The sequence below is a fragment of the Acomys russatus genome, chromosome 1 (genome assembly GCF_903995435.1).
Source record: "Acomys russatus chromosome 1, mAcoRus1.1, whole genome shotgun sequence".
NCBI classification, from domain to species: domain Eukaryota; kingdom Metazoa; phylum Chordata; class Mammalia; order Rodentia; family Muridae; genus Acomys; species Acomys russatus.
The window spans coordinates 108,748,435-108,761,157 of NC_067137.1; the positions used below are offsets into that span (position 1 = coordinate 108,748,435).

Below are 12,723 nucleotides of genomic sequence, written 5' to 3' on the forward strand. Positions count from 1 at the left end.
TTTCTATTTTATTTTGCAACTTTTTAAGTTGTACAGGAGCTAGGAGACAGCTTAGTGGGTGAAGTGCTCAGTATATGCAGCTCGCCAGCAGCCAGGTATGGAGTGTGCGTCTGTGACCCAGGTATGGAGTGTGCATCTGCGACCTAGGTATAGAGTGTGTGTCTGTGACCCAGGTATGGAGTGTGCATCTGTGACCCAGGTATGGAGTGTGCATCTGTGACCTAGGTATGGAGTGTGCATCTGTGACCCAGGTATAGAGTGTGCATCTGTGACCCAGGTATGGAGTGTGCGTCTGTGACCCAGGTATGGAGTGTGCATCTGTGACCCAGGTATGGAGTGTGCATCTGTGACCCAGGTATGGAGTGTGCATCTGTGACCCAGGTATGGAGTGTGCATCTGTGACCCAGGTATGGAGTGTGCATCTGTGACCCAGGTATAGAGTGTGCATCTGTGACCCAGGTATGGAGTGTGCATCTGTGACCCAGGTATGGAGTGTGCATCTGTGACCCAGGTATGGAGTGTGCGTCTGTGACCCAGGTATGGAGTGTGCGTCTGTGACCTAGGTATGGAGTGTGCATCTGTGACCCAGGTGTGGAGTGTGCATCTGTGACCCAGGTATGGAGTGTGCATCTGTGACCCAGGTATGGAGTGTGCATCTGTGACCCAGGTATGGAGTGTGCATCTGTGACCCAGGTATGGAGTGTGCATCTGTGACCCAGGTATGGAGTGTGCATCTGTGACCCAGGTATGGAGTGTGCATCTGTGACTCAGGTATGGAGTGTGCATCTGTGACTCAGGTATGGAGTGTGCGTCTGTGACCCAAGTATGGAGTGTGCATCTGTGACCCAGGTGTGGAAGTGTGTGTCTGTAACCCCATCAACGGGGTAGAAGGAGAGAGGAAGAGACCAGCAGATCCTGAGGCTTGTTGACCAGGAATCTGGACAAAGTCGGGTGCTCTAGATTCAGTGGCAAACTCTGTCTCTTACGGCAAGGTAGGGAGCAACAGAGGGCCTCCACACATGTGCCTGCTAAGGCAAGCACCACCCATACATACCCGTGCACATATCACATACACACACGAACGAGAGTTCCAGTTATAATATGTATCAGAACAAATATATGTGCTCAGTAGCTACGGGAAAGGATGGGCATGGCTGAAAAAACAGTGGCACAGAAAACAAATCCTTGAAGTGATGAAATACTTCTGACATGATTGCAAGGGAGGATGCACAAAGCTACCCGAGTGACAAAACTGCCTGGTACACTCACACACATTAAACACACATGGAGATACGCACACATATACAAACACATACACATGCAAACACATGTATACACACATATACATGCACCTTCGTACACAAAGACACACACACACACACACACACACACACACACACACACACACACTCGGGAACACAGAAGGTGAAATCTGGGTCCACTCTGGACAGGGCACACACACACACACACACACACACACACGGGAACATAGAAGGTGACATCTGGGTCCACTCTGGACAGGGCACACACACTCTCTCTGTACCAATGACACTGATAAGTACATCCAAGTTAAAAATCAAAGGCAGTCCTAATAACTTAAGTGGAAAATGAGGTTCCCAATGTATGCTGTCTCGCCCAGCTCTACCTGACTTCTAATTAAGCACCTTTTCCACTGAGCCCTGCCCACTTCTCACTACTGAAACTGTGGCTAAGAGACTGGGGTGCCAGTGCTCTGCCTTATATTCCTACTGGCCGGCTCTGTGAGGGGTATAAACCGAGAAGGCACTTTGATGTCAGACAGAATGACAACTATGCATATGTTAGTTAGTTGCCTCCTGTTCCAAAAGAGGAAAGAATCTGTCAAAGAATTAGTCTGAATGCTGCCAAGACTGCCTTATATCGATGCCCAGAAGCATGGGAAGCAGGGGGCTAGCCTCACTCCAGCCACTGCAGAAGCAGCTTGGAAAAGCCCTTCCTCAGGAAGCCTCCGACCCTCAGGTGCTCAGTGCTGCATGCCGAGATCTGAGTGCTTCGACAGCTCTGTGCCTGATTAGGCCCTTCTGACATTCTCATGCTTGTAAGATGCTCCTAAGCCACCTCAGTTACGTAGCTTCTACAGAGAAACCATTACGAAGGGGAAAGCCTGACCCCAGATCAGAAGACATGCCCCTACTTCCTGAAGGACTTACCTGGGTTGACAAGCACCCAGCCACCACGCTCCTGCTGGTGCATCCATGCCCGCCAGCCTCGGGCTCCCTTCTCCCCAACACGCGGCTCTCCGCTGTCCCAGAATGGTTCAAAGAATTCTACCTGGTTCAGGTTTAAAGAACAGAAGTTAGGCCAAGGGGACAAGCAAAACTCCGAGTCTCTGGACCGAATAAGCTCAGGTGGTTGTCTGGGAGCACAAGATCCCTAAAATATCTCCAACCAATGTTTAAAGCCAGTTCATGATAGACACAGCAAAAAAAAAAAAAGGAATTACTTTGAAGGCAACCTCCAAGATGGGCCCTGGCACGCCACCCAAGCCTTGGTGTGTGGCTCTCAAGTGTGGGCTTAGTGACTTCTAAGATGAGGTTATGAACGGCTGGTCTGGTGACGAGGGCCTGCAGCTGGGTAGGAAAGCGTTTCCCAGTTGTCATCCTGCTGGTGCAGTCCAACCCCTGGCAACTCCTCTAATGCTACCTGACCCACTGACTGACACCTGAAGCCATGTTGTTCTCAAGACATTTTGAGAATGGGAAGTCAAACTTTCAATAGACAGACAGCTCTTGAAGGGACAGTCACATCCTGGGTCACTGCTCAATCCTAATGATCTAGCTTAGCACACAGTAGGACCCAGATGTGGGGGAGGGAGGGGCCTTTGGGAAAAGCCACCTGCATTTGAAGGCCAGGCTCTGCTGCCTTCTAGACCTGAGCTCTGTAGTGTGTGGAGGCAGCCAGTCATCCCCAGAACAGAATGAACGCAGCACTGAGCGGGAGCTGACTGTACCACTGGCTTGTTATCAACTAGCAACAGGACTTTAAAGCTGCCAATAGTCTACTCTAATGAGAACTCTCTGAAGGGACCTTGGGGAACAAGCATATTTCTGCAGAGCACATCACAGGCTGACATCTCAGGACGTACCTTGAAGGGAACAATCCCCGTGAGGAACACAGGGCAGGGTGTCACACTAGCCCTGGAGAGCAAATCAATGTCTGTCACCCTCAGGAAATGGGCTGGAAGACTAAAGATAAGCTTTTGAAACAGTGATTTAAAAAAAAAAAAAAAAAAAAGCAAAGGCCTGGGTTCAGTCCCTAGTACTGCCAAAAATAAATAAACGGTGCACTCCAGCAAAGGCTGAGTTTTTAAAGAGTAAGATCTGTGTTTATAATCAGCTTGTGATTACACTGAAACAGACCAGTGCAGCAGCCTCTGCCTGTTTTGTCCTATGCTCCTACGTCTGTGGTGATGGTATCTCTCAGACAGGGGATGTGGAACACTGCCTAAGAGGTAGCTCTGCCTGAGCTGGCATGCACATGTTTGCAAACTGTGCTACTGGGGTTTAGCAGCTCCCTACCATGGCTTACAGCTCTCACCCAGCAGAGCAGGGGGCCCTGCGCATCACCATCGTGAGCAGGGCTGCTCCCACCACAAACTGTTCTCCTCCCAGATCAAGAGCCTCAGCTGAGGGTGCGGACAGAAGGATTTAAATCCACACCACGGCACCCCGGAGTCAGACTTAGACCATCACAGCCCATTTAAAATTGCTCTAGATAAAAGCTAATTATAAATTAGCTAGGCCAGTATTAATTCCTTAACCCCACTTTGTGGAAAGGTGGTAGCATCATCTTCACGGGCAGTTCACACGAGACCTTAACTTCTGAAAAGTTCTTCTGAGGGCTCACCGTGAATTCAGATGTTCCCTCCATCTTCCCCCAGACCCTTTCACAAAGCAGAAAACTGAGTTTTCTTCTGTGGACAAAAGGCAGTGGTCGTTTGCAGAGCTGCATCTGCTGCGCTACACTGCGCTACGTGGCCCCCGGGAGTGAACACTGAAGCCCACTCCTCATGAGGACTGCTGACACAATCAATGCCCAGGTGTAACTTCATGGCCAGATCCAGGAGAGCCTGGAGGCAATGCAGCAGCAGCAACGCAACCCAGACAAGACAGAGTGAGTGACATGGGGATCAAAACGGCTTAACGAGTAGGGAGACAAGGCTGCATTTAAACAGGGGCGGTAAGGAAGGAAGCAAGCCTCTCAGTGGGCTTCGCATCTGGGGACAAGGGGACCCCTTTATCTACCCAGCACACCCCACTGCTGTCACAGAGGGATTCTCCTTGGTCACTGCAATACTTCTGAGAGAGACAGAGTGGGCCGTACCTGTACTTTAGTAGACAGCTCTTTCACACTGTCAGGCTTGAAGAAGGTGAAGTCAACCATGGCCTGGAACAAAGAGATGACCTTCTCTGAGTGGCCAGCCTGCCGTAGAAAGTGGCACTGCTGAAGAAAGAGCGCTACAACCAGGAGCACAAAGGGGAGAGGTCTTTGTTGATACCACACAGGGAGAAAATGTAACTTATCAACATATAACTAAACTCTTAGAAGCTACTGTTATATTTTCAGTGTCCTGATTTAAAAGGACTAATAAGGCTGCAGAGATGGCTCAACAGTTAAGAGGACTTGCTGCTCTTCCAGAGGTCCTGAGTTCAGTTCCTAGCACCCATGTTAGATGACTTGCAACTACCTATAACTGTACCTCTAGGGGGTCTAGCAGCCTCTGCTGGCTTCCTCAGATACCCACACACATGTGCGCACACACACACAGGCACATATACATACACATAAATAAAGGTAAACCTTGCTGGGCGTGGTGGCACACGCCTTTAATTCCAGCACTTGGGAAGCAGAGGCAGGTGGATCGCTGTGAGTTCGAGGCCAGCCTGGTATACAAAGCGAGTCCAGGACAGCCAAGGCTACACAGAGAAAACCTGTCTTGGAAAAAAAAAGTAAACCTTAAAATGTATGTATTTTTTTAAAATGTATTTTTTTCTTTTTCTTTCTTTCTTCACCCCCCCCCACCCCCTTTTCAAGACAGAAGGTTTCTCTGTGCAGACTTGACTGTTCTGGACTCACTTTGTAGACCAGGCTGGCCTCGAACTCAGAGAAATCCACCTGCCTCTGTCTCCCTATTAATGGTATACACCACTATGCCCAGCTTAAATTTTTTTAATAAACAAATAAATAATTTTTAAGTAAACAAATAAAGGACTCATAACAGTACTATAATCAAAGTGTAGTTCTTCTATTTTTCATATGAAAGTACACAGATCAAAAATATAAACAATAAAACCATATATAGTATCTAAGGCAAAAGATAGGCCTCAATGTTAGCTCTCCAATACTCAAAGCTCACTATTACGAGAAAAATGGTAGGAAAGGGATGGCATCCATTTTTGTCAGAAGGCAGAAAGCTGAACTCAGTCCACCACTAGATGGCACTATTCACCATTCATTCACTCTGCACTCAGGCAAGAGTGAACAGAGCACATTTGAAATGTTCAGTTCATCTTCATGGTGGTATAATTCCATTTATTAAGTAGCATTAAGTTATGTAAGTATATCATGATTAATATCCAATGAGACACTTTTCAAAAGAAAACTCCATGTCACTTATTTTAATCTTGGTGTTAGGATTAAACATAGGGCATCATGTGTGCATGAAATTGTGCCTTCCAGCCCCAAACACAAGACTCTTTGTGTCAGTGAGGGAAATGCTTATGACTTCTAGAGCAATGCGTCTGTGTCTCTAGATGTTACAACAATTAATTCTGACTATCAGAGATTTCAGTGAAACAAATGCTTGTCACATGCATGTTCAACACACTATCTCACTTCATGTTCACAATGGTCTTATAGAGCAAGTGTTCCTGATAAAGAAGCAGGCTCAAACAGGTTCAGAAGTGTCACACTGTCACAGATCAAGATCTGCACAAGGTCACGATAAAGAACAGATCCAGAACCCAAGCTAAAGAGTGACACTATCTACGACATGAGACACTGCTAAGATTTAGTCTACGATCCTTGACACACCAAAACATGAACAACACTTAATTCCAGTCTTTTACACGTATGTAGTAAGCACACCAGCTCATGTACTTTGCTGCCAGAGACCCTGTAACTGGGGGGTCTCATCAGGTAAGACCACTGGCAGCCAAAGCAATTAAAACTAGAATATGAGCCAGGTGCAGTGGCTCACGCCTGTAATCCCAGCACTCTGGAGGCAGAGGCAGGCAGGTCTCTGTGAGTTTGAGGCCAGCCTGGTCTACAAAGCAAATCTAGGACAGCCAAGGCTACACAGAGAAACCCTGTCTCAAAACACCAAAACAAAACCCAAACAAACAAAAAAAAACTAGCTGGAGAGATAGCTCAGTGGTTAAGAGCACTGACTACTCTTCCAAAGGATCTGAGTTCAATTCCCAACACCCATATGACAGCTCACAACTATCTGTAACTGCAGTTCCGGGGATCCGATAGCTTCACACCAATGCACATAAAATAAAATTAAGTAAATTATCTTAAAAAAAAAAATTGGCAACACTTGGGAGGCAGAGGCAGGTAGATCACTGTGAGTTCGAGGGTAGCCTACTCTATAAAGCAAGTCCAGGACAGCCAAGGCTACACAGGAAACCCTGTCTCAGAAAAACAAACAAAAAAAACCCACACCAACCAAAAAAAAAAAAAAAAAAAAAAAACCCTGGAATAAGATTACTTGATAAAAAAAAAGCAGGAAAAATTACTTGATTAAAAAAAAAAAAAAAAAAAAAAAAAAGTAGGAAAAATGTCCAGTCATCGTTTTCTAACTCGCCTAGTTCTAACACACTAGCCACCCACCCTGCGAGCTGGACAGGAATCCGTTAAAATCAGTACACTTGAAATAAAAAGAATGGCACACTTGAAGTAAAAACCCTCACTCTGACAATTTAGACTTTTTGAAAATAAGTGTAAAGCCAAACAAAAACAAAACCCTCCCACACAACCACTTTCATGTATCTCCTTACCAAACATGGCCTCCTCGGTGCCTGGCAACACGGGGTGGGATAGCATGCTGCCGTCCTTGACAGCCGACAAGGTGCTCAAGCACTTGCCATATAGACTGTGGAGTTTGGACACAGAAAAGGTGCCAAACTGACTCTGGCAAAAGGAGAGGTAGCGTTGCCACAGGCCTGTGTTGTTGGGGTGCAGGAAGAGGAGCTTCTGCCATTCCTTGGCCAGTGCACTGGGCTCCCAGAACTCCGTGCACAGCTGCAGCTTGGTGAGCTTCAGGTCCACACTGCTGGGGTTGCTCTCGATGGCGCGCTCCAACACAGCCAGTTTTTTCTCCAGGAGGAGCTTCAGGGACTTCCTGTGCTTCTCCTGTTCTCCTTCCTCGAGGGCATAGAGGCCAGGGCTCCGCATGATCTCGTCCTCAACAACAAGAGCAACAGTTTACTAATGTAAACTACACGCTTGTGCTCCTCAGTTAGTGCTCGGCTTGCGGAACTCCCAGGGGGCTTCCAGCTTCCCAAAGGAGCTACTGCAAAGACTTCGGTGATAAACCACTTACTAATGACAATTCCTGTTATTAAACACACAGTTCCTGGGTACCAGTGACACTTGGTATATCTGTCTTTATTTCTTCAGACAGAACTGTCTGCCCTTGTCATTCTGGGTTTTTCAGACTTATTTATTACTATTTATTTGGGTATGTACATTCCTATGTTGTGTGTGGGTACATGGTCCTGTGTATATGTGTTGACCAGAAGAGGGAGTCAGGCGCCCTCCTCTATCATGCCTCTGCCTTATTCCTGAGGCAGATTCTCTCCAGCAATCCTCTTTCTTGCAGACACAGCAACACACACACACACACACACACACACACACACACCAGGTATATACAAGAGTCTGGCTATCACACTGGTACTTCGATCTGAATTCTGGTCCTCATGATTATACAGGAAGTGCTCTTAACCACTGAGCCATCTCTTTGGCCTCTGTGTCGATCAGCATGGACTTATTGATAACTAGCACACAGTGCACTGAATAGGGCAGACCCAACGTGACCAGTAACACAGCCATAATCTACCAAACTAAACAAAATGAAATGAATGACAACAACAAAGCTGTGCATGCTGAGGCAGGAGCACACCCCTCTAAGTAGGTAATCCTGAGCAACCCCACCCCCACCCCCTCTTGTATGCTCTGCACTTCAGGGGTGCCCTGTCCTCACCCGCAATGCTGCTTTCCTGGGCTGAGTTCCCAATCAGTGATAAAGTGCTTGTTTAGCAAGTGAGGTTCTGGTTCCATCCCAGCACCAACCCCATCGCAGCCCACCCCACCCCTCCAACCACACCCCCATACCCCACCTCATCCCTCCAACCACACCCCTCATACCCCACCCCACCCCTCGAACCACACCCTCATACCCCACCCCCTACTAAAAAAAGAAACATTCTGTTCCAGTTCCATTCCATTCCCGGATAACACACAGCATTTCCACTGTGTTGCTTTTATTCCTCAGAAGGCTGGGCTTCCTCACTGGACTCTGAGCAAGCGCAGGACAAAGGCTACAGCTAAAAAGAAGCTAGGCCCAGGCTTATTCAGAGCAGTCCCAACAGTGCCACAGGACAGGACCAAGTGTAGTGGTGCACACCTGTCATCCAACTACTTTAGAGGCAGAGGCAGGAGGATGGCAAGTTCAAGGGCAGCCTGGGCAACTTAGACCTTGGCTCAAAATAAAGCAAAAAAGGAGCTTGGGAGATGAGTGGTGGAATGCTTGCATGTGCAAGATCCTGAGTTCAACCCCCAGTGCCAAAGATGGATGGATAGATGGACGGACAGACGGTCAGACGGATGGACAGAAAAGTGCTACAGAATAAATGGGTCAGCTCCAAATCAGAAATGCCATTTCAAAGTGAGAAAACCAGGACAGCAACACTTACCTGGAAAGCCACAAACGCCATCCACAGCTGAGTGTCCCTCGGATTCTCCCGAACCCTTCTGTTAAACTCCTCCACTCTGGCCTTAAGCACAGCACTCTCCCTGTCCTGCTGTGACTCTGGCGGCTTTGTGTCTTGCTCTGCTGGACCCTGTCCTTGTAACCACTGCGTGGTAGACCGATCATAAATCCCCAGAGGATTCAACCACGTTGGAACAGGAGCAGCCACCTCAGCAGAGTCCTTGACTGGGATGAACGTGACTAGCCCAGAGGAGGGAGGCTCAGGGTTACTGCACACGGCGATTCCCTCAGCACGCAGCAGTCCCACACTCTTCTTGGTAAAATAGCGCTCCGGGGGCTTGTGTGGACGCTTCTTTGCTGCGGAAGCCCCTTCCCAAGATATACACTGTTTCTTCGGATTGAGGCCCAGGCAGGAGTCTCCCTTCCTCTTGTACCTAGTTAGAACAAGAATCAGAGACAAGATGTCTGTTCCCTGTGTGCAGCTGAACATCCTGAGGCCTTCTGCACTCACCTCGCACAGGAGAGTCCCGTGAGATCTGCCATCAGCTTTACTCTGCTGGCTTGACTCTCCTACCCTCCAACCTCTGGCAATGCCTCTATGGATCTAAGACCACGCCTTCTACTCGCAGTACTATGTATTCTCCAAAGCTTTGTTAAGGGTCTGTCACATACATTTTGTCATCTGCTATCAGGGCCTTAAGTGGCGGGCAAGGAAGAGGGTACCATCCCCTTTCACACCATTCTTAAGTGAGAATCCTGACCCCGGGAACCCAGAGCAACTGTCCACCAGGCCAGTCGCTCCCCTTCCCAAGCTGCTGCTTCAAGAGGCAGCACCAGACCCAAGAGTCTTTTTTTTTTTTAAATCCTGAAACTAAGTGTGCCAGAAGAAACTGGTTATTTTCTACTTTAAAGAAAAAGAGGTTGTTGGGTTCTAAAATGCTTTTACAGAACACGCAGGCATCGACAGGCAGAGACTGACAAACAATGTGGACAGCTGTCGGCACTGAGAACAGGGCAAGAGAAGTGAGCCAACATCTCACACACAGAAACACGGAAGCAAAAAGCACATGAAACACGGAAGCAAAAAGCACATGAAACACGGAAGCAAAAAGCACATGAAACACTCAGTTATCACTAGCACTGCAGGAAATGCCAAAATAAAACCAGGCTGGGGCACAGCACACACCCCAGGTAACCATAACTCCCAAGACAGACAGCACCAAATGCTGTGAGCACAGCTCTCATCTGTTGCTGGTGGGAAAGGAAAAAGGTGGTACCTTTCCCCAAATCTAAACAGACACACCCCGCGACCTGGCAATTCTAGTCAGAGGTGTTTACCCAAGCAAAAATAAACCACATGTCTGTATAGACTTGGGCTCAAATGTTCTCAGCAGCCAAAGACCGGGAAGAGTCCAGGTGGCCATCAAGAGAAGAATTCATAACAGGCACCAGTAAAGCCATAAAATGGAATAATACATGAGAAAAACTCCTGACACATGCCACATGCTGAATTTCAGAAACACCACACAGAGTACAAAAAGCCAGGCACAGGAGAGTGCATGCTGTGTAACTCCACTTTGACCATTCTAGGCAGACAAGACAAACAGAGGATGCAAATTGTGAGAACAGCAAATGCTGCTGGGACCCATGGGGCGTGGGCCACCTAGAGAGGAGCACAGAGAAATGGATGGGTGTACAGAGGCCATCGCTAGCTGTAGGTATTCAGCAACACGCAACACTAAAGATGAGTCACATGTAAATTTTAAACCAAAGGAAAACCCTAAAAACATACTGAGTTCTAGTTACTAATATGCATACTTAGGGGGCAGTGTATTGTCTGTGGCTCATTTTGAAAAGTATCAAAACCTCAGATGGGCCGATGGACAGATGGGTAAGGACGCAAGCGCAGGGGGTATCAGGGGCAGAATGCTGGAGGAGTACGTGAGTGTGAAACTCTTTAGACCTTTGCTACTGGAAAGAGCAGGACAGGGGAGAGCCCTGCCAACCCCAGATACTTCTTCTGAATACAGTGGATCTCCACATCCTTTTAATTGCTATCATATAGCTCAGAGCCTTCCTCGCTGCTTTTAAGCACTTCTTTACACAATTACTCTTAAAGAATATAATTGTTATTAATTACATTTATTTAAGTGTTTTATGTATAAGAGTGCTTTGTCTGTATGTACATCTGCACATCAGAAGACGACATCAAATCCTATTAGAGATGGTTGTGAGCCACCATGTGATTGCTGGAAATTTTGTTTTGTTGTTTGGTTTGGTTTGGTTTTTGAGACAGGGTTTCTCTGGGTCGCCATGGCTATCCTGGCCTTGCTTTGGAGACCAGGCTAGCCTCGAACTCACAGAGATCTGCCTGCCTCTACCTCCCGGGTGCTGGGATTAAAGGCCTGTGCCACTATGCCTGGCTTGATTGCTGGGAATTAAACTCAGAAGTTCTGGAAGAACACAGCAGCCAGTGCTCTTAACCACTGAGCCATCTCTCCAGCCTCTAAGTACACTTTGGGAGGGGGCGGGGGGTGAAGGCCACAGTGAACACATGGAGGTCAGAGGACAACTTGTGGGAGGCAGTTCTCTCCTCACATCATGTGGATCCTGGGCTCTAACTCAGGCTGCCAGACCTGGTGGCAAGCACCTGCACCTGCTGAGCCATGAACTAACCCCAGGAATATAGTCTTATTGCCTTCCAACTAGTACACTGTATGGACTAGGCCATAATGTTCAACAGTAGAATGCATCTCATTTATCACCTGTTCAAGAACCCTGAGTTGAGATATGAAAATTAAGGCAACATTCCCCCAATGGAGATGCCTTTCCTAATAGAGCCTCATCAAATACCTCCTGGCTCCACTTGACTCCAGAAGTAGGAACCCACACACACTTAGGAATTCAATGAAGACATTATAGGTACACTTAGTTCAACTGAATGCAGCTCAAATCAAACAAAATAGATGTCGGAGTGGGGGTATAGGCTAAAGGAGTAAACAAACACACTTCCGTGAGACTGAGACTGTTTATACGGGGACAAGTCCTCAGGTTAGGGAAGTGGGAGGTACAGTCACACACTGGAAGCTGAAATTTACCCAGCCTGGGCTACCTACCCAGTGAGTGTGAAGCCAGCCTGGGCTACCTACCCGGTGAGTGTGAAGCCAGCCTGGGCTACCTACCCGGTGAGTGTGAAGCCAGCCTGGGCTACCTACCCGGTGAGTGTGAAGCCAGCCTGGGCTACCTACCCGGTGAGTGTGAAGCCAGCCTGGGCTACATGATGAGTGTAAAGCCAGCCTGGGATATAGAGGAAGACCAAAACAGGCACCAAACAAACAAAAGATCTCCAAGGTCTCAGAGCCTAAATCGAACAGTTAATAGCCTGGATCTTCAAGGCCTGGGAACTGAGAGCAGGGACCACGCCTTTGTCTTTCATGTCCCACGTTCCCTTCAAAGTCCTAACTGTCTACAGGGAGTCAGTGACTAAGTTGTTTTGTCGCTGCCATGTTTTGAGACGGGGTCTCCTCGGGCTGACAGTCACGCCCCTGCCTGATTCAGCAGGGGCTGGAGGAGCGCACCACCCCACACACCTTTTCCCACTATTTCTGACAGCTTATGGAGAAGAGTTCTAGTTCACTACTGAAGCAAACGCCATCCTCTGCTCTTACGACTCTCTGCTGGTGTCTGCTAGAAACCATGTGACAAAGGCATTACCACCAGATGCCATTTGTTAAGTGGCACATGTG

The 12,723-nt window shown here is 47.9% G+C and overlaps 1 protein-coding gene across 1 annotated transcript in view; it reads right to left on the minus strand.

The window, feature by feature from the left end:
• The window catches only part of Nrde2 (NRDE-2, necessary for RNA interference, domain containing), a 40,513-nt gene that overhangs the window by 9,810 nt on the left and 17,980 nt on the right, over positions 1–12,723 (minus strand). Inside the window, exons 5-8 of the mRNA XM_051150464.1 lie at positions 8,961–9,411; positions 7,041–7,446; positions 4,363–4,496; positions 2,190–2,310 (exon numbers count right to left, since the gene is read on the minus strand). Coding sequence (XP_051006421.1) covers positions 2,190–2,310; positions 4,363–4,496; positions 7,041–7,446; positions 8,961–9,411 — 1,112 coding nt within the window. The remainder of the gene's footprint in view (positions 1–2,189; positions 2,311–4,362; positions 4,497–7,040; positions 7,447–8,960; positions 9,412–12,723) is intronic.